Source organism: Mustela putorius, unplaced genomic scaffold, assembly GCF_011764305.1.
Source record: "Mustela putorius furo isolate JIRA1106 unplaced genomic scaffold, ASM1176430v1.1 tig00003875_pilon_pilon_pilon, whole genome shotgun sequence".
Lineage (NCBI taxonomy): Eukaryota > Metazoa > Chordata > Mammalia > Carnivora > Mustelidae > Mustela > Mustela putorius.
The window spans coordinates 1,677,019-1,697,697 of record NW_025422026.1 but is presented as its reverse complement, the minus strand read 5'-3'; the positions used below and the strand labels follow the sequence as shown (position 1 = coordinate 1,697,697).

The 20,679-nt window shown below is 59.4% G+C and overlaps 1 protein-coding gene across 1 annotated transcript in view; it reads left to right on the top strand.

The window, feature by feature from the left end:
• Positions 1 to 18,374, top strand: part of CTXND1 (cortexin domain containing 1) — a 46,002-nt gene extending 27,628 nt beyond the window's left edge. Inside the window, exons 2-3 of the mRNA XM_045067254.1 lie at positions 9,119 to 9,266; positions 10,370 to 18,374. Coding sequence (XP_044923189.1) covers positions 10,432 to 10,611 — 180 coding nt within the window. The 5' untranslated portion in view covers positions 9,119 to 9,266; positions 10,370 to 10,431 and the 3' untranslated portion in view covers positions 10,612 to 18,374. The remainder of the gene's footprint in view (positions 1 to 9,118; positions 9,267 to 10,369) is intronic.
• The last annotated feature ends 2,305 nt before the right edge of the window (positions 18,375 to 20,679 follow it).

The window sequence follows — 20,679 nt, the reverse complement described above, 5'->3', positions numbered from 1 at the left end:
CAGTCACCACGGACACTGGAGTAGACGCGCTGTGTCCACCGGCTGCCCCCTTGGTCATAAATAAGCACCTTGGGGACTTCGGAATCACAAGAAACACATGCCAAGGAGAGGGTCCCAGAGCTGGAGCCGGGAAGTATCCACAGGACATGTGTCGTCTGGTGGCCCCTGCCTACGTGACGAGAACGGATGCGTGCCAGGGAAGGAGGAGCGTGATGGTGCCCGCCAGGCTGCCCCCGGCTCTCCGGCCAGGAGCAGGTCCTCCCATCCAGGGGACCTCCAGGGCTCGCCGTGACGGTCGCGCTGGACCCCGCTCGGCTGCCGGACACCAGACCAGCTCACGCCAAGTCGACGCTCTCCACAAGCCTTCCCGGACGCCGTGTTCGGGCTTCCAGTCACACTCTGGGTCCGATGTGACCGTTCACATTCCAGAAAACATATCATTGAATTTTGTATGTACTTTCTTAGCTTTGGGTTTTTAAAATGAATCGGCGGAATCTCACAGAGCCCCGCCTGGACTCGTTAATCGATTTCCTTCCTCCCCGGGGCCGCGTCCCTGTCCTTGTTCCCGAAGATGATGCCGGCCCTTTTCTCTCTCTTCCTGGAATGAACCCACCAGGCGTTTGTCCAAGCTCAGACTATTCCAGAGAACCTTTGTTCATGATTTACTTTTAACTCTGCTGGTTTTCCGTTCTTGGGTATTATCCGTTTTTGCCCTTAATTTTATTGATCGCATCTTCTGGATTTTCTCGCTGCTGCGAGTGTCTCCGTGGGTTCCGCGTCGCTGTATTTCGTTGTGTTCAGTCGTGAAAAGTACACGTTTGCCCCGGAGGATGGGGGACAGCTGCCGCGCACCTCACCCCAGAACTCTCAATAGGCGGCATTCTCATTAGAATGATTTTCTAAATGTGCCGTAACTGCAGCTTAAATTTTTAATGAACTCGGATTTTTATTTTTCATGCGTTTTTTTTAAAAAATCAAGTGGCTTGTGGTTGGTTTGTTTGCTTAATTTGTTGTGGTCAGAGAATACAGCCTATAAAATTTCCACCTTTAAAAACACGCAGACAGTTTTCCTTGTAAATTTATATTAAGTCCGTTTTCGTCCATGCCCCGTGAACGTGTGAAAATAATGTGTATTCCCTGAAGGCAGGGAATAGGTCCACTCGGCTTCTCAATCACACCCTCCAGATATTCCGTGTCGTTCTCCCGGTGCCGGCTTTCAGTGATCAGACACACACCCGTTCCTTCCCCATCAACAGTAAAGTAGTATTTACCGACGTTGCCCAAACAATGTAAAAAATGCATCGTGTTCTGATTTCCTTCCACCGCTACCCTACTCCTTTTCATTGAACTACTGTGGAATTCTGGCTGCACGTTGTATTTTTAAAGCCTTTGTGTTTTCATAACTTCTGTTTCAGATTTCAACGTTTGCGTTGTTTTGTATTTGTCCTGATTGTGCTGTAGACGATCGCCTTATTGGTCTTCTCCTCCGTCTGACTCCCTCCCCCCAATTCCTCCCTCTGATCATTTCACGGTGGCCGCGATGACTTTCCAAGCAATCGTATTTTGCTTGAAGGGCTTGTGGTTGACCTGCATTCATCTCGGAGTTTCTGTATTTGAGGGATACAGAAGTTTCCCTTCAATATTTCCTGGAAGCCTGGGAATGTGGGGGCATCCGAGGGGCACGGGATGTGGACGGGCCCGGACTCCTCCTCCCAGGGGTCTGGGGTGTCGTGGGCTGGCATGGCGGGGTGGGGGACTCACAGTGGAAGGCACAGACCGGGTCACCGAGGGGCGGCTACCAGAGTCTGTTGTCACCTGTGGGGACAAGCGGTGAGACCCCAGGCCCAGCTGGGGCAGGGAGTAAGGGGCACAGGAAGCCGAGGGGCCTCACCCCGGCCCAGCACACGTCAGGTGGCCTGGAGTCCATGTCCGCGTTTGCACACGGGAGCCACGGGCAGAGCACGTGACGGGGAACACAGTGGTGGATCAGCCAAGGGGGCTCCATAAGCAACCTCAGTCCAGGCAGCCTCAGGTCCATACCTGGGGAGATCAGAGAAGAGGCAGGCTCTTAGCTGGCCAGGCATCGGCGAAGGCCTCCGAGCGTGCTGTGTCCAAGGGAAGGATGGGGCCCCGGGGAGAATGGCTCTTTCAGGGGCCCCGAGGACACCCCCAAGGACCCACGTTCGTGGCTGCGTCTCACAGGCCCGGGCGCCGGGCTGCATGGGACAGGGTCGTCAGGCTGCTCCCGCCAGCAAACGGCACACCCAGGGCCGGAACCCACATCCACAATTTCCGGAGTCCAGGCTTCCTCCTGACGCTGCCGTGCCTTCCAGTACGGAGGACATTGTGGATGCTCCCTCCTCTTGTTGGAGCCCGTTCCTCCAGCACCCCTCCTGGCACCGTCCAGTGGGTGCCCTGCCTTCCAGAAGTGATGGTGCTTGTTCGAGGTGTTTCCTCCCGGAGAGGGATTTTATGAGGACCAGAAGTTCACCAAGGTCACCTCCAAGAACAGATCTTCTCGCGTAAGGACAGGAAGCAGCCTTGCCTGGTGCCCCTCGCCGTGCCTCCTGGGGTCTCCACCGACGCTGCTGCTTCGACCTCAGGCTGCTGGTGCGCGGCGGTCCGCAGGTTCGGGGGAGCCGGGCTCCAGAGCACCAGGGCCCCGGCCTCGGCCTCACCAGCGGAGCACCCCGTGTCTTTGCACCGTGTCCCCGCCCCCGTCCCCGGCTCTGCCGCCTTGTCCCCCTGCGTCAGCGCCCCATTCTGGCTGTTGGATCCCTTTTAAGGAAACTTCTTTTCCTGCCGGTCTGCCACTGAGTCACTCCCCGTCTGCCGGCCAGACGGCATGTTCTTGGCTTGCCCTTGGTTGGTTTGTCTCCGTTTCTCCGATCCTGGAGAAAGAAAGCAAACAGCCTGATGCCTTTCAGAGATGGGACGTGAGCGTCCACACTGGCTTCTCCTTGCCCGTGTACCCGGCGGCCGCAGACCGAGGTGGTTTGTCCTCAGCCAGCCTCCTGCTCCTTCATTGGAACCCAGAGGCGTGGGCTTCTCTGGTTCTGGAGGTCGGAAGCGGGGAGCAGCACGGTGTTGGCAAGGCCCTTCCTTCTGGTGACTGCAGGAGAGAGCTTGCTCTGACCTCCGGGCCTCCCACGGTCCCCTTCCTCCCCCACCGAGCCGTGCCCCCCCCCGCCCCCGCCTGACGCTCACAACACAGCCGCTGCGGTTCCACGTGGCCCTCGGCCTGAAAACCCAGGCGCGCGGCCCCATCGCAAGATCCGTAACTCCATCACCTTGAGAAGCTCCTTTTACTCTGCACGATACTGTCCTCAGGTTCGAAAGCTTCCCTGTGGGTTTCTTGTGTGTGTGTGTGTGTGTGTGTGTGCGGGGGGGGGGGGTCATTCTTCACCCTTCCCCAGCCCCCTCTCTGGCCTCCAAAGTTCCTGTCTCTCCTCTACACCATCAGCCCAGAGGCCCAAGTCCCATCTGAGTTGTCTAAACTAGGCACTGCTGACCTCTACATGTGCTCCATCCTGGGCAAAATCCCTCTCCGCCTGGGGGGACCGGGAAAAAGACGTTACCTGCTCGAAAAATACAGCGGAGGGACAGGCATAGCGTAACAGTTACGCACTTTCCCCTTCAAAGGAGGAAACATGAAAGAAACGGGGCGAGGGTCCCAAGCAATTCCTAAACTCCACCGGGAAACCTCCCTCAGTTTCCAGGCCTGGGGCCGGTCTGTGGCTCAAGGCTCCGCCCGCGGCGTCCACCTCCACCCACTGCCCAGGCTGAGGCTGTTTCCTGAGAGTCGGCCTCTGTGTTCCTGAAGGACGGGGACATGTTCACGGCGACAGTCCCCACCAGCCTGTTTCCTGCGTGCGGAGACTCGGCAGCGGCGAGCCCCTCTCTTGGTGGACGTGTGGCCTCGCCTGTTACCCGGACGGTGCTGCTCTCCGGCTGCTCTGCTCCGGGAGGGTCTCCAGAGCTCAGAGACACGTCCGCATCGCAGGACATCGCGTCCCAGCGGCGACAGCCCGTGAATGCCTTCCCCTCCCTGCCTCTCCCGGGCCCTGGAAGGCGTCGCGGTCTCGGTCACCTCTGCTCGCTGGCCAGCTGCTAATTGCGCTGACGAAGAGTGAGGCCACCGAGAGGGGTCCCACAGGACAGTGTGGCGGGTGTGAGGCCGAGACACTGCCCGCCGTTTCCGCCCCGAGCAAACGCCCTCTGGGGCAGGCATCGGGTGGGTTCACAACGGCTGTGCTGCTATTTATAGCTGCGGCCGACAAGGGTGCGGGACCCGCTCTGGCCTTTGACCTGTGAGTGACTTTACCGTGTCCACACAACCCATTGTCCAGCCCCATGGTAACAAGCGGCACGCTTTTTCGGTCACCTCGTCTTCTTACTCGCGGTGTCTGGAGGGCCACGGCCAAGCTCTGGTCCTCGTCTCGACATTCACTGTGCGCCCATGAGGGACAGGCCAGCCCTAGCCCCAGAGTGGCCCTGCGCCACTCTGAAGGGTCAGACTCAGACCCTTCTCCCGGGGAACTCGCACGTTGCCGCGAACTGACCTGTGTCCCCGCCGACTTCATCGGTTGAAGTCCCGAGAGCCGGGGTGATCGTATTCAGAGAGAGGGCTGTTAGGAGGTCAGATGAAGTCATAGGGTCAGGGTCTTACTCTGCTGAGACTGGTGACCTTATACGAAGAAGAGGAGGGCGTGATGTCTCCCTCCTGGCTTGCTCGCACGCTGAGGCAAGGTCACGGTGAGAAGGGGACCGTGTGCACACCAGGAAGAGACCCTGTGCTGGGTGTTAACCCGGGACTTCCAGCCTCCAGAACTACGGGAGGCGGGAGGACATCCTGATGCCGCAGCCACCCCTCGCAGCCTGGGACACACTTAGGGACAGAAAAAAAGAAACCCGTCAGCTCGGAAAGCGGGGACCTGAGCACCGCCCCCAGCCCTGGAGTAGGACACACACCGACACCCACGTCCTGCATCTGCGCGCCCTTCTGGCCGGTTCTCCCCAAAGTCCCCCCGAGGTACTGGTTCCCGGGCCCTGTGTGTGGACTGTGGCTTTGGGCAGGACTTCTCTCCGCTGGGATCCGATCCGCTACCCCTCAGCCCTAAAACTGTGCTCCGGGGAGTGTGCCAGGTTCCCTGAGGGTTGTTCACCACCCAGCATCCCTGACTCGGAGGCAAGGTCGCCTCCAGCCTCCCCAGGAAGTGGCCGGTGGGGCCCCCAGCTTGGCCACTGCGGCAGGAGAGCTCCGAGATGCAGGATGCCGCATGCCTCCGCCCCCCACCGAGCAGGCCTCCGGGAAGCCCCGCCCCTCCCCAGAGACAGCAGCTAAGGTCTGTGTCGCAGTGTCTCCTGGGTGTCGTGTCCTTGCTCTGCAGCAGAGCTGGACGGCCCCGTGCCTGCCCGCTAATCAAGGTTAATGAGGCTCCCCATCTGGAGGGCGGAAAGGCGAATCTGTTTTTTTGAGTCCACATCCTTGGCATCCCTCCCGGCCGGAAGGATCCAGAAAACACGGACGGTCTTCTTCTGGGGCCCGTGCTAAAGTTATAGAGCCCAATCCTGGCCCCAGACCAGACAGGGGGAGTCAGGTGGCAATTTTGCTGAGGTCTGACCTCTATCGGCTCTGCAGGAATCCGTAATAACTTAGGGCAGACCCTGCGCCTGGGATTTCTGAGTCTGTGCCCGTGAGGCCAGACTGAGTCCCGCTGTGACGGTCTGGTACATTCGTCCTTCCCCGAGAGCCACCGACAACCATGACACACCAGCGCCACGAGGCCCGTGTGGCCCAGGCTCCGCTCTGCCGTTGCTCTGAGATCTGTAGCAAACGCCTTCTCCCTCCTCCCAGTCTCTGTCTGTGAGGCGCAGGTGTTTCCAAAGTATGGCTCCCGGGACCCTCGGATCTGCACGGACGCCAGAGCGGAAGCTACGCGCCACGCTTGGAATCACCTGCAGGAGCGGGTCTCGACCTAGCAGGGCGCAGGGCGCTAACCCCTCACCCCAACACGTGCATGTGTATGTACGGATATTTCAAAGTTATCTTTATTTTATTTTATTTTAAAATGTATTTATTTATTTTGGAGAGTGACCGTGAGCGGGAAGAGAGCAGGAGACAAGCTCTCAAGCAGACCGTGCTGAGCAGGGAGCCCGACTCACGACTCCATCCCGGGACCCTGAGAAACCGCTCTGAGGCGAAACCACGGCTCAGATGCTTAACGGACTGAGCCCCCCAGGCGCCCCAGAGCTGGAACTTTTTTAAAGGATCCAGTGGAAATTATACAACTGGGAAGTGTGATTTAAGTGGAAATTGGAATCGACAGATTAGCAGCTAATTGCACAGAACGGGCGCGGAGATTACTGGGCGGCAGCCGCTTCCGAGGAAAGCATTCAGACCACAGCATGGAAAGGAAAAAAAATACAGAAATAAAGATTCACAGACGAATCAACTCAACCAGAAGGTCTGCGTGCTTTTGGAGAACCAGAAAGGGCAAAGAGAGAGAATGGGACGGGCGCATGCTTGAAGAGGGGAAGAGCCCAACGTCTGCAAAACTCACGGGACGGGAAGCGAGACTCCAGGAGGAGAACGCAGAGAGAACCGCACCCCACGGCCAGGCTCGTCTGCGGGAGAAGCAAAGATGAAGAGGAAGTCTGCAGGACGGTCCGAGAAAAAGGCGCATTTCCTTCAAAGAAGCCAACAGGTGAGGCCTCAGGGAATATGACTCCCACGAGCCCCTCCTTCCCAAAAGTCAGTGCTGGAGAACCCGTGAGCTCGCAGGAAAACCCCAGCGGCTGGACCAGTGGGGACTGAATGGGCCCAACGGGAAAACCGAGGCTAAATCAACACACAGAGGCCATGGGCTCTCACCGCGGGAAAATGACGGAACCGGTGGAAAGGTGAAGACTGGGGGGAAAGGCAGAAATTAGAGTGAGCTCCCTCGATTCCTCGTCTGCGCTGACGATTCGAATTACAGAAACAGAAATGCATCTAAAAGAACGAAGAACCCCTCAGAGAGCTCATTCTAGTGACTCCAACTTGGTGGGGGAGGAGAGAGAACTAGGAGAAGGAATCCGGGAAAAAGAAACCATGACAAACGGAAGAAAATAAAAATCAGATGAACAAGTACAATTCACAGACTGATCTCAACCCTCTGCCTCCAAGGCCAGAAAGGAGACCCCAAAGCCAAGAGAAAAATAGATAAAAGATGTAAACTGACTTTTTTCCTTCACAAAAAGGAAACACCAAAGAATCTTGAGATGTTTAACTTCCTTCGTGAACAGAAATGAAACAGGAATGTGCTTCCAAGAGTTACACAGGCACACGCTCTTGCCGGGTCCCAGCAATGGCCCTTGAGATCCGAGCGTCTCACCGTCGGTGAGTTTTACTTTTCAGAAAGCTTTAAGCAGGTATTGAATCCTAACTACTGACGTGGACCCGAGATGTCTTCAGTGACGCGTGCTAACCCCTGCCTCCTTCTCTGACCGGCGTCCGAGACACGAGGACGGAGAGACCAACCCGATGAAGTGAAATAAACACAGCAGAGTGTCAACCGTGGTAGAGCCGGGGGCGGGGGGCTCTATGTCCGTTCACTCTGTAGTTTTCTCAGATCCAGGAAAAAATATCTCTGGATCACCTTTCCCCCCTAAATTGGCAAAAACGGAAAAACTTGTGTTTTCAAGGTGGCAGGACCGTAGGAGACGCTGACGTAGGCACAGACTTGGGGAGAGAGGAATTCCGGTTGGAATTCAAACGGCCGTCCCTCAGGGAGGGCGGTTGTGCCCAACAGAATGTAGGTTGCGGTGTCGTCGGACGTGTACGGAGCGACACGAATGCCACCGCTGCCTGATATACAACAGAGGAGAAATCGCCCAGACGTCTACCCAACACAAGAACGGCAAAGTGTGCTCTAACACGCCCAAGCAAGAGACGTGACATGGGTGCGAACAAGAAACAGGCAACCCTTGTCGTGTCGAGGCGCAGTCCTCTCCCAGGTCAGGTATGTGAAAAGTAAGACGGGGACAGTTTCTGTGACAGACTCACAGTTGTGCAAATAACAGATCAAGATCTCCGTGCGCACGGAGCAGACCTTCAGATCAGAAGGCGCTCGGACCTGGGGCCGTCTCCCCCCAGAGGAGCGGGGCTGGAGGAAGCTTCCACTGTTTCTACTCGTGGTTTTTGAATTTTGAACTGTGCACAAGCATTATTTGAACAAAAATGTTAAATTTAGGCCTTGGGGCACCTGGGTGGCTCAGTCAAGCCTCTGCCTTCGGCTGAGGTCATGATCTCAGGGTCCTGGGATTGAGCCCTGCATCGGGCTCTCTGCTCAGCAGGGAGCCTGCTTCCCCCTCTCTTTCTGCCCTGCCCCCTGCTCCTGTTCTGTCCCTCAAAGAGATAAAATCTTAAAAAAAAAATTTAGTCCTCAAAAAACTAAAAATAGAATAACATGGACCCAGCCATTGGGCGTTAGGATTGAAGCAGCTCTCACAGACGTATCTACACACTCACAGTCTCGGTGGCACCGTCTGCAACAGCCAGGGGGTGGAGACCACCCACGTGTCCAGCCGAGGACGGACGGAGAGACCAGACGTGGCGCACACGTGCCCGAGAACACTACTCAGCCCGAACGGGAAGAGCTCCCGACACCGGCTACAACCTGGACGGACCCGGGGGACACCGCGCCCCGCGGAGTAAGCCAGTCACCGAGGGACAGATACTGCAGGAGTCCACTCGCATGAGGTCCCCAGAGGAGTCCGGTTCATAGAAGCGGGAAGGAGGTGGTGGGCCAGGGCCCGGCTGTTGAATGGGGACCAAGTTTCAGTTTTGCAGGACCAAGAGCTCGGGGGCGGACGCTGGGGACGGCTGCCCGGCAGTGTGGGTGTCCTTAGGGCGGCTGACGCGGGCAGCAACGGGGGCGGCGGCAAAGTTCCTGTCACGCGTCTTTACAAGAATAAAATAAGACGCTATGGTTTGTAAAGGAAGGAAGGAAAGAATAAAGCCTCCGGGCCCTACCGCCATGCCTGGGGAGGAGCCCAGTCGAGGCTGGGGCGCCCGGTTGAGGCTGGGGCTGCGTGTCTTGGGAAGTAACCGCCTCGGTCTCTCATCTCGTTTCAGCGGCCGCCTGCACAGGTGCCTGCGCTCTGACTGGGAGGCTCTTAGCGACGGTGACATCCGGCCTCTCGCCTGCCCCCCGGGAGCAGCCTGACCCAGAGTGGGAGCCGCCCGGTGGCCCTTATGACGTGCTGACCACTCCCAGCGGCAGGTCAGTGCCCCCTGGGGAGGGGCGGGAGAGATCAGAGCGAGGGGACAGCGTGGTCACCGGTGGTCACGGATATGCCAGGACCGGCTCACCCAAGGCTTGCCGCATTGTCCTCCTGAGGGCCCAGGCGGGGTGGGGGGCACAGAGCCCACCAGCCTCCACCCGCGGAGGGAGAGGCCTGCGGAGCTGGTGGCGCCTCATTCCCGTCTGGGCCTCGGTCGTCCCATTGATAAGATGGGCCCATGGCTAACCGGGGATTGGCCCCGGATGCCAAGGGACAAATACAGCTCCAGTGCTGGGGAGGTCCAGGGGGACGGGGAGGATGGTCACGGGCATGGGGGGGGCGGCAGCAGCCCTCGTCCTGCTGCAGGCGGCTTCCCGCTCCGCGCAGAGCCCTTCCCCACCTGCGGGCCAGGAGCCACGCCGGCCACACTGCTGCTGCCTCCCCACCCCCGCGGACTGGCACCTGCGTGCTGTCACCGCCCTCTGCGGGGAAGCGCAGGGGGGTCCATGGGGTCACCACCCGGGACTGCGGGGCAAGGCCTTGCCGGGCGGAGATGGGGTCCCTGCGGCTGCCCAAACCCATCTTCCCCTCACACCTGTGCTTTCCAAACCCTGTGGCGGGGGCTTAGCAGACGCCCCCGGGGAGGCCCCGAGGTCCCCGTGGTGGGGAGGGGATGCAGACCGTCCTTCCCCAACCGCAGTGTCCCCACAGCCCGTCCCTACCCACCGCTCCAGTCTGGCGTCTGCTGTCTCCCGAATCTACTCCTGACGGAATCTGGTTAGCGCTCTGCCGTCACCCGGGGGGAGGCTTGGCAGAGCTGAAAGCATCCTGAGACCGTCCTTCCTGAGGCTCTGGGGCAGGTGGAGGCCAAGTGCGGGAGCTCCATCCCTAGGAGGCCTCCGCTTGCACCCAGCCCCGCCCCCGCTGGCACCCCTCCCTCACCTTTCCCCCACCATGCCCCCAAGACACAGGCTGGGGGTCCCACGTGGCTCAGGGCAGGGTCCCTCAGGAGGGGCTGGGCCCCACGCTGTCCCCCAGGAGCCTGTGTCCCCACCCCAGGCGGGGGTGTGGCCCTGCCTCCCCACGGCCTGGCTCTCTGCAGGGGTGGAAAATGGTACCAGTCAACCCGGAGCCGGAGGAGCCCGCCGCCGCCGCCGCCCTGACATGGAGGAGCCCACGCCTGAGCCCGTCCACGTGGATGTGGACAAGGGGCTGACCCTGGCCTGCTTTGTCTTCCTCTGCCTCTTCCTCGTGGTGATGATCATTCGCTGTGCCAAGGTCATCATGGACCCCTACAGCGCCATCCCCACATCCACCTGGGAGGAGCAGCACCTGGACGACTGAGGTGGGGTGGGGCGGGGCGGGGCGGGGCCTCCGTGTCCCCCAGCCACCGGCCAGCCAGCCCGCAGAGCTGAGGATGCTCCCCCGACTCCGGGCATCACAGTCAGGGGCCGTGGGGGCTCCGCCGTGGGCTGGCCTGGAGATGAGAGCCCTTGGCCCGGAGTCAGGAGGCCGGTCCGCGCTGGGCAGTCCCTGTGGGATGATGGGGGGGGTCCCCTTCCCCGGCTCCTGTGCACCTTCAGGGACTGGGCCCAGGGCAGAACCCCTCCGTCACACGACAGTGCTCTTGCACTGAGGACGCCGTCTGCCCTTAAAATGCAAAGCAGCACAAGCAGGGCCCGCAGCTCCCCGCACAGACAGCATGGACATCCCGAGCCCGCAGCAGGGGGTGTCGACGGAGGACAGAAGGAGCCACACCCAACCCTTGCACAAGGCACAAGCCTGCTTCCCAGCTGCGTTTCTTAAACTAAGACATAGAGGGGGTCTGTCTTCCCGTCATCAGTGACATGTGCATTTTGGGGATGGGGGAACATACAGAAAAGGAAGGAGAGGGAGAAAAAGACAGAACCCCACCCCCCGGAAGCCGCCGTTTTGACCCATCTCCCCCAGACTTTTCTTACGCGTCTCCTTTTAAAGGTCACCTTTGTCCCATACGCGCGACGTGGCACCACTTGGTCGTAGGGCCCGGACGCTCTCCGGTCCCGTCATGTCCCGTCACCTCAGTGGGCAGGGAGGCTCTATCGGTGCCGCCCTCGGCCGCAGGCTTCGGTGGGGTCGGTGACGTCCCCGCACACGACCTTCTTCCACGCGGTACCGTCTCGGACACGCGCACGCTGTGGGGGGAGCCCTGGACCAGGGGCCCTGGGTCTCGTCCTCAGTCACCCAAAGTCGGTGTGACCATGAGCGAGTCCCACCCCCTGTGCCGGCCTTTGTCCCCTCACATCACCAGGGGCGGGGGTGGGGGTGGGGGAGGAGAAGCCTGGCCCTCCTGGTTTTGTGCGAGGCTCCTGCGGCTGAAGGACAGGAGGGCTGGTGGGGGCCAGGGACAGGTTGCTGATAGTGACTGTTCTGGGGCCTCCCCCTCCCCCATCACCTCTGTCTGTGATCTTGAGCAAGAACGCAGGCCCCCAGCGCAGGTCCCACGTCCCAGCTCCCCTGCATGCCGCTGTGCCGCCCCAAATAACTCACTCAGCCTCTCTGAGCCCCAGCTCCCTCCTCCATAGCTCGAGGGAACCACGTCTACCTCACAAGGTTGTTAGGTTGTTGTGAGGACGGAAGAAAGGAGACATCGGTGTCCTTCCTTGACTCCACCCCCTGGGAGAAGTCAGGGGTCTGAGCCCCTCCCCCTCCCAGCAGAGCCCGGAACCCCAGGACGTTCCTCAACCTCCCAGGACCCCTTCCCGGGCCAGCTCTCCCAGCCAGGACCCCTGGTCAGAGGGACGCTCACAGCAACCTCTCCTAGCACCTGACCTCAAGGGATAGGGTGCCTGTCCCTTTACACCACTGTCATCTGTTGAACCACACAGCGTACCCCTCGCTCCGAGGCATGACCTGCCCTCCCCATCAGGAGAGACCTGCACCTGTGAAGAAGGGCCACGCTCCCTTCCAGCCCCTGCGTCCCAGCCCTGGGTCCCACCCCAACCCGGGCACCGGGACAACAGGTTTCCAAAGCACTATCACCACTCACTGACCCTACACGTGAGCAAGGCCACAGCTGTTTAGGCACATTCCAGGCCCTGTGGGTCCAGCGGTCCCCCCCACCGCACACACAAGCACACACCCACTCTGTGGGAGGCACAAAGGGGCGGCTGGCAAGGGCAGCAGACCGCGATGCACTGGACTCTGGAGGAAGGACGGATCTAGAGCAACGACCCTGGGCATCGCCTCAGGCCCAGCAGCAGCCTTGGCTCTGCAGCCTACCTCAGAGACCCCCAGCACTGCTGTGAAAACCCAGCTGTGTGGGTTACCGTGGGAATCAGCAGTCGCTGGAGGTCCGTTAGTGACAGATCCCAAGAACGGGAGGGGAGACCTCTCCCGGAGATACTCTGGGGTCCTCTGGAGGGAAGGACGTGCCCCAGGGTCACATCGGCAGTGGTGAGGAGTTCGCTGCAAATCCAGGATCCTGGGCCCCATCCCGACCTCCAGGGTCCCGGTCTCGGGGGACGGTGCCCGGGGAAGCTGCTGGGGAGAGCCACCAAGCGGCGGGTGAGTGTCCTGGCGTTTGAGAACCACGGCTCTGGGGGTCCCGGGGTCCCACTTCATTCTTTTCCACACTTAGATTTGCTGATATTTCTCTGGACTTTTTTCTTTTTTTTTTCTTTTTGGTGGCAAGGGGAAATAACATTTCAGAAAAGATGCAAAATTAAAAAAATCACCCCCCACCCGAGCCTCTAGCGGAACAGGGATTTCCACTGTGTACGCACGCACTCTCTTCTAATCCTTGTCCAAATGCAAGATATATTTTTTATAAACGTCATCGGTCACATCACTGAGAGCCACAGTCCCTCCTGGTATCATGTCGTGCGCGTTTCTGCCACTCCTGTCTGTTGGGCATCTGAGTGGCTACGGGACGTGCCGTCCGGCGTGTGCGTTCTCCACACCCCCGTGATGACTCGAGGCTTTCGTCTTCCCCCTTACACGTGCACCACGAGACCAAAGAAGGGTGGAGACAGATAGGACGGACGCTGGGTGTGGGCTCAGACAGTGGGGAGAGACTCTTACACCCCAGCCCGTCGGCCTGAGACACACGTAGCCTCTGATCGCGTGAAAGGGCGTGGGGAGCTTCTGTGGCAGCTCTCCAGGGCTCGGGATGGAGGCGTGCGCTTCTGTTCAGTTCCTGGCGGGCCAGGTGTGGTGCGGGGCTGTGGACGGAGGGAGAAACTGTCCATCGAAAGAAATGAACAGAATTTTTGAAGCCTGGAAGCCGGCAGAGAAGCAGTGGGAGGATTCAGTGAGAACGGTCTGCCCCAGTCCAAGCCTCCAGGGAAAAGACAACCAGAAAGTCCCCGCTGCAGAGAAAGGACGGAGGACATTCCAGACGGTGGTGTCCGGTGGCCGCTCCGGGCTGCCATCCGCACTGTGCTTGGCTCAGCCCCCTGGCTCCCTCCAGACCCTCAGGAGAGTCAGCTCCCCGTTCCTTCCACAGCGGTGTGGCATCTGGGGACAACAGCGGCATCTGGGCGCCGGGCCGTGGGAGGGAATGCGGACTGGAAAGGGACAGGTGGGCAGCCCACGCAGGCCGGCAGTCGAGGGCAGCCCCCGAGAACGCCCCCCAGACAGGCCGATGGGAGAAACAGGACACGCGCCTCACCGGCCTAGAGTATCAATTCCCACCGTCTCTTGTTGTTTCCAACCAGTTGCTCAAATGTCGACCAAGGTTTTGTCGAACTGAAAAGGCCCACGTCTCCCTCGCCCATGACACTGTCCCCGAACTCCAGGGGCCAGCTCCCGAGGATGCTTCGAAAAGCCAGCCGGAGAGAACTCCACGGCCGCTGCGTCCACGGCTGGGGTTCCGCGTCCCACGGTCTCCTGTTGAAGAGCGGGCAGCCACCCGGGAAGGCGGACGAGGTGCATGGACTCTGCATGGGCTTCTCCGGCCCTGTCTGCTGAGAGGCGCCCTCCCCGGGTCCCCACCAGCATTTCCAGCCATTCTGTCCAAGCACAGGTTGTCTGCGTCCAATGGGGCCGACGGCCCCCACTACCCCAGATCCTCGTGTCCTCGATGCCCCCAGCCAAGGCTCTCCCTCCCTCCTGTGGAGCTTCTCTTCAGGACCTGAGTCAGTCAGCCTCCTAGCAGAACAGGGAAGGCTCGCCCAAAGCGTTCCATGCTTTGAGGGCGTCCCCAAAGGGTACTAAGGGGCCAGGCAGGCCCAAGGGAAACAACACGACTTGGAAAAGTGGCCCACGGTGGGAGACGGCGGCCTCTCAGGACCCAGCAGGACGGCAGCAGTGGAAGAGGACTCACCCACGGGGGCCGCCGCCACAGGGAGAGGACAGAACTCCTGCCCAGACCTCAGCCTAGCAGGGACCACGTTGGGTCCCCCATCGGCTGAAACAACAGATCCCCGTAGTCAGGGGAACCTGGGCAGAGCGGTTCCGCTGTCAGCATTCTGGGGCGAACCAGACGTAACCAGGACAAGCGGCCCCGTCAGCACTCAGTACGCGTCCGTGAACTTCGGTTGGATGGGAACAAGTGTATACGCGCCCCGCACAGGGCAGACATCAAGGTCTGTCACTCAGCACGTGTCTGGTGGAGGGGGACCGTGCCGGTGCAGTCCCGCTCCCAGCTGGGCTGAGCCACCTCCAGGTCAGTAAATGAACAATTCCTACACGGCACGGCCGCCAGCCCCCTCCCTTCCGTGGCCGGCCACCAGCCCAGCTCGATGACCACCACGTCGTTCCTCCGCACTCACGCCACATCCCCACCACCCGCCAGCATTCCCGTGGCTGCTGGAGTACTTTCCCCCGGCGGAATGTCCTGTTCTTGGTGTTCTGTCTTCACTGGGCTGCCGGTTTCTACCACCCACAAAGAACATGAAGAGTGTTTCAAGGCCTCTCCTGCTCAGAGAGAACAGGAGCCCTGGGACAGTGTCACTCCAGCTACGGTCTCAGGATGGGTAACATCGGCATCACCGGGGCGTGTGGGATGAGTCAGAAGGGGCTCCCCAGGGAACCTCTGGGTTCCAGAACAAGTCCCCCTGCTCCCCGCCCCCACTGCAAAGCAGCACCCCACTTCCCACTGGCCCTTGGAACAGATCAGTCTGACCGTGCAGTCATCTCCTCCTCTGCCCCCCAGGTCAGGAAGAGGAAGATGCAGGGACCACACGGAGAGCCCCCGCGGCACGCCGGTCACAAACGAGCTCTTTGGCGGAAGGTCATGTTGCTGAGACGCACGAGATGAATGAAACCCTGCACGTGCTGCGGACGTGGGTGCGGCAAGTCCGCAGCCAGAACGTGGAGCTCGCCCACCTCCCTCCGTGACAGAAGGGGTCCCGGGGACATCAGCCCACCCCCAAGCAGCTGGCCGGTTCCCACAGCCCGCTCCTGGGGAATGGGGTCCCACCGGGGCCGAACGTGAGCCTCGCTCATCGGCAGGTTGCAGATCTAGAAATGACGGCAACAGAGGAGGCTTAGTGGGGGACAGCCCCACTGCCGAGCCCCTAAACGGCCCCATCCGTCCACTGTGGCCGCTGTGTTCCCGCCACTGAGCAAGAACCAGGTGGGTGAGGGGAGGGCCGACCTCCGCGGCTGATTGCCGAGAGCCTTCCGCAGCGTGGGTGTCTTCTGGTGGGCACTCTGTTGGCACATGAGTGTCTCTGTTCAAGACCCGTTCAAAGACGTGCTTCCACGTGCGTCTCCCAGGATGGCCCTGAAACCTCTTTTCCAGAACCTTCCACAGCTGGGCTCCCGGGTTCTCCTGCCGGGGTGGTTAGAAGGTTGCACCATACCCCTGTCGGCCGCAGACCCTTCCTGCAGCACGTGGCTCCTCCCGGCCCGCGGGACCCCATCATCACGTGGCGCTGACCTCGGGGAACCTCATCCCTCACCACTGTCCCCGCCCCGAGCGAGAGCTGTCCCAGCACCCGTCCCCTCACTCATGCTTTCCTAATGTCTTTGCCATGGCATCGGCCTCAGGTTCCCCCGGAGAGGCTGGTTTTGGGGGTGACTGACCCAGGCAGTCGCGCGGAATGGCCTCACTCCAGCGTCCCACCTCCCTGAGCCGCAGACCCCTCACCTGGCGCCGCTCCCGGGAAAGTGCAGACGTCCTCCCCGACGGTCCTTCGTGCACGCAGAGGATACCCGAGGTGGGGCTTCGTTTAGGGACCATTTCCAGAAGCGTAGGCAGGCTTAAGAGAGCCAGCAAGGGACAGAGAATAACCCAGGTTCGATGCCGACCAGAAGCCACCACCAGCCCTTGCTTGGGGGTGGGGCGGGGGGCCCCCCCACAGGAGCTGTGAGCCACAGCTAGAGGGACCCAGCGGGACGCGCCTCCCCAGACAGCCCGGAAGGGAGGGGTGAGGAGACGAGGAGGCCCAGCTTCCGTCCCTTCCGTCCCTTCCGCCTGAGCCTCTGCCGCCCCATCTCAGCCAGCAGCCCGAGGCCCTGGGCCTGGGCACCGTCATCCCCAGAGGTCAGCCCCTCGCCCGCGGGGCACAGCAGGGCAGGGAAGGATGGAGAAGAGATCTGGGGAGGTGAATGGAGCGTCACTGGCGGCGTCGGGCCTTGGAGTTCTTCCCTGACAACAGATGTGAGGCTTGGCCCAGCAGGGCACGGTGTTCTCACTGAACATTCGGGAAGGAGGAGGCAGCAGCCGTCCTCACTGCCCCCTGGGCTTCTCGTGCAGTTTCGTCCTCTCCCTGTCTGTCTCGCTCTCCAGCCGGCTGCCCCAAAGCCAGGGCACCCTGGCTGAGTGCTGCTCTACTGCTTTCTCCGTAGTCCAGAGGGACCACGGGACCGGGAACCCTGCAGCCCAACCACACAGGGAAGTGGCTGGTCACTACCCCCCCCCACCCCGATCATCCCGCCCGATATGAGAAGCCAGCCCCGGCACGCAGCAGTTACCCGAGAAGGGGGCTCCCTCAGCAGGGCTGTGGGGACATCCCGGGACCGGTCGAGCACTTCTCGGATCTGAGAGACGAGCCTGGCGTGGCGCTCACAGCCACGAAGCAGGGGGCTTGGTGAGACAGAGCCGCCCACACTTAGGAGTGGCTCCCTGGAGACAGGGCTTGGCACACAAACTAGCGGTCAAGGGCAAAGTTCCAACCCCCATACCATAATCTGCTGGCCAGGGATTAGGGCCGCCTCGAGGCTCCACGTTCCGGAGCCTGTCTCAGCCCCCCACTCAGGTGTGTGGAAAGTCAAGTGTCTTCGTTGCACAAAAAATATCAGAAACCACGTGGGGCTCAGAGGGGGAGGCAGGGCGGCCGTGCTGCTCTCGATCCTGGGTAAGGGCGCCCTTCCTCGGGGTGCATGCTTCAGGGGGCCCAGCATGCTACAGACAGACACGCACACATTCACGTAAGGGTCACAGAGTCCCCTCTGTCCCTCGAGGGTCTGCCTGCACACCACGTGCCCCTCCCTTGAGTGACGCTGGCCGGGCCCCAGGCACAGCCTCTCCCCATGCCTGCATGCCGTCCAAAGAAACTGGCCTGAGTGCCGCGCAGCTCTGCGGTGGGTCGCGGCCACCGTGGGAGGGGGGCCTGTCCACAGGTGCAGGGGAGGCGGGGCAGCGGTGGAGAGAAAGTGAGCAAAGGCGAGACGGTGGTCAGCTGCGTCAACACTCCCAGCACGAACACGGCCGCGTCAGGCCCACACCAGGGCCCTTCCCAGATGCGCCCACCATCGTTTCCTGGTCTCTGTCCAACTCGTGCTTCCAAGACACAGAGTAGCCTTGTAGTCAGGACAGCAGCAGGGGCGATCAGGACACATTTTGCAACACTAACGGGTTCGGACTCATTTGTATAAGTCGAGCCTCGTCTCGGCACAGGAAGAGTGTTACTAAGTATTCCCTGTGGCCACTAGACAAACACCGAATGCTAGGCTAGCAAATCGTGTTATTTTTACAGAAAGTATATAAAACACTTAATGAAGTTTTTTAAAAATAAATTTAAACATTTCAGCTTGATTTAGATAACTTTGATATGCGATGTTAATGTTCTTCAATTATAATTTGTACCTTGCCTTTAACTCTAAGGGAGATTTTGAATCTTATCAAAGAAAAATGACTGAAAAGTGCATATAAAATAAATTTAATTTTGCAACTTTGAACACTAGTTTTGTGAGACTGCTCATATTTTGCACATTTTGAGTATAATTCACTTTACTTCCTCGTCATGTCGTCTCTCAGTAAAACCCGAGTTATGTCAAAAGCTTGGTTATGACAAAATAACTAGCTGTTCTAATGAAATTAAGGCAAGAACGATACATTTTAAATTTTAAAATTTTATTCAAAACTATTTTTAGAACTCACGAACTTGTAGGTCTCTCATGCTCTGTCCAAACTGTCCCCCAGCTCTGCTCACGCACAGTGACAGGACTGCTCCGCTGCCAGGAGGCCGGCCGGATGGTCCGAGGGCCGCAAGGGGGGGTCGGGGTGGCCCAGAGGCGGGGATCAAGAGGACCCCCATCGTGACGGGCACAGGGGAGGTGGGCCAGCGCTGGGTCTCTATGCTCTACACCCGAAACTGACAGAACCCTGTGTGTTCATGAGTGAACCCTGTGTGTAACCTTCAGTTACACAAAGAAAACCAAGCAAACTGCTGTGGTTGATGTCACACCAGTTTTCAATCCCACAAACACCACAGACAGTTTTGCAACTACTTCTGTGTCGTTATGAAAACATGCCACGTCGAGGCAGGAGCACAGGAGGACTTCTATTTCACACCTCTTAAATACGGAGGCAGAAGTGGGTCTCCGGGTGTCTCTGGGTTGGGGCAGATGTGGGAATCAGACGTAGCCCGCCCCTGTGATCTCCCAGAGGCTCATCCGTTCATTAAGCAGACAGATGCTGAGCTGGGCAGGCCCTGTGGGAGCTCGTGGGGAAGCTTTGCCGAGTGGCAGCTCACTGCCCTTAGGAGCTCAGCCTCTGCAGAAGGCAGGCATGGCTCGAATGATCAGACTACACCAGTCAGCGACACGAGATGCTCCATCCCGATCCTGCTGCAGGGACGGACCCTCTGCTCCAGCTGCTGGCTCAGTCTCGGAATAATCCTGGCCCCAGTCTTGGTCTCTGAGAGCACGAGAAACCAAACCCAACAAACGGAACAGCAGACTCTGCCAGGAAGCCCTGCCTGCTGCCACCTCCCTCAGGTCAGCGGCCCCTCTGAGCCCTTCCTGCCTCTCCCCAGGCCTGGGGGTCCTGCCGAGGGGACAGGAAAAGGCAGATACAGGAGATAGAGTCGTGCTTTGGAAGGCAACCCTGTCTCGGTAATTTTTCCCAACGGTGTTAAAAATACATGCTTCCAAACTAAAGAAAGAAAAACATAACCACTTTTGAGATCCATTTTGTGTCCAGAATCTTTGAGATAAAATCAATAAGGTACCTGAAATCCTAAAGCTCCCTTGTCCCCAAAAATTCGGTCTTGGCCCGAGGCTAGCCTCATCCTTGGACCAGCCCCTAGATCTGCCAACCCCATCCACAGGCTCAAAAAGCCTTTAGTTCATGCCAGACCTTTGTTAAAGAAAGAATATTTGGCCATCTGAGCGATACAGGATTGCCACTGAAATCAGCCAAGACTGGAGACTCTGGCCCAGGGCTCGGCTCTGTCAGAGTCAGCTGCGCGAGCAGGTCCAAGCCTGCGGGCTCTAGAGACGCCAGTGCCCCGCCCCCCCCCCCCCCCCAGTATCCATTCTTCTCTCCTTTAGCCACGGAGCTTAGTTTTAACTGAAGAAACAATGCATTCAGCTCAAAGATTGCTTCCCCAGACTTCCTTGCAATGAGGTGTGGTCTCGTGACTAAGTTCTTGCCCAAGAAATAGGATGAGAAGTGTGGTGTGGAACTCATCGCAGAGAGAGGGAGGCTGCTTAAACTGACATAACTCAGCCAGAAGGGGATGTTCTATCCGCCCCCCACCCCCACCCTCCGCCTCTTGATTTCCTTCCTCTGCCAGCCTGGAATGTGGGCACAGTGGGTGGAGCTCCAGCAGCCTCTGGTACCACGAGGCAGCCTTGAGGATGAAAATCACATGCTGAGGACAGGCATTGTGGGCTCTCCAGGACACTGTGTTGCCATAAAATCCAGACTTCCCGGCCCTGAATGCTTTCAAGGGAGAAACACCAGCCCTTTGATGTTCCTAGAAGCGACACACACACTCCATCCTCCGGACTTTGCTTGACTAGCTCCTCGGCCTGGAGCATTCTCTCTGCAGATAGCCATCCAGCTGGCTCCCTCCCTCCCTCTGGCTGCCTGGCAGGAAAGCACTGAGAACCTGAGACTTAAGCCTCCCTTGACCACCTGCTTATGACAACACCCACACCCCCCAGTGTCCCAGAGACTCACTGCTACCTCACACGCGGTCTGTCTTCCTTGTCCCTCTGCTTACGATCTGTCTCTCTCCTACTGGAAAGGCCCCC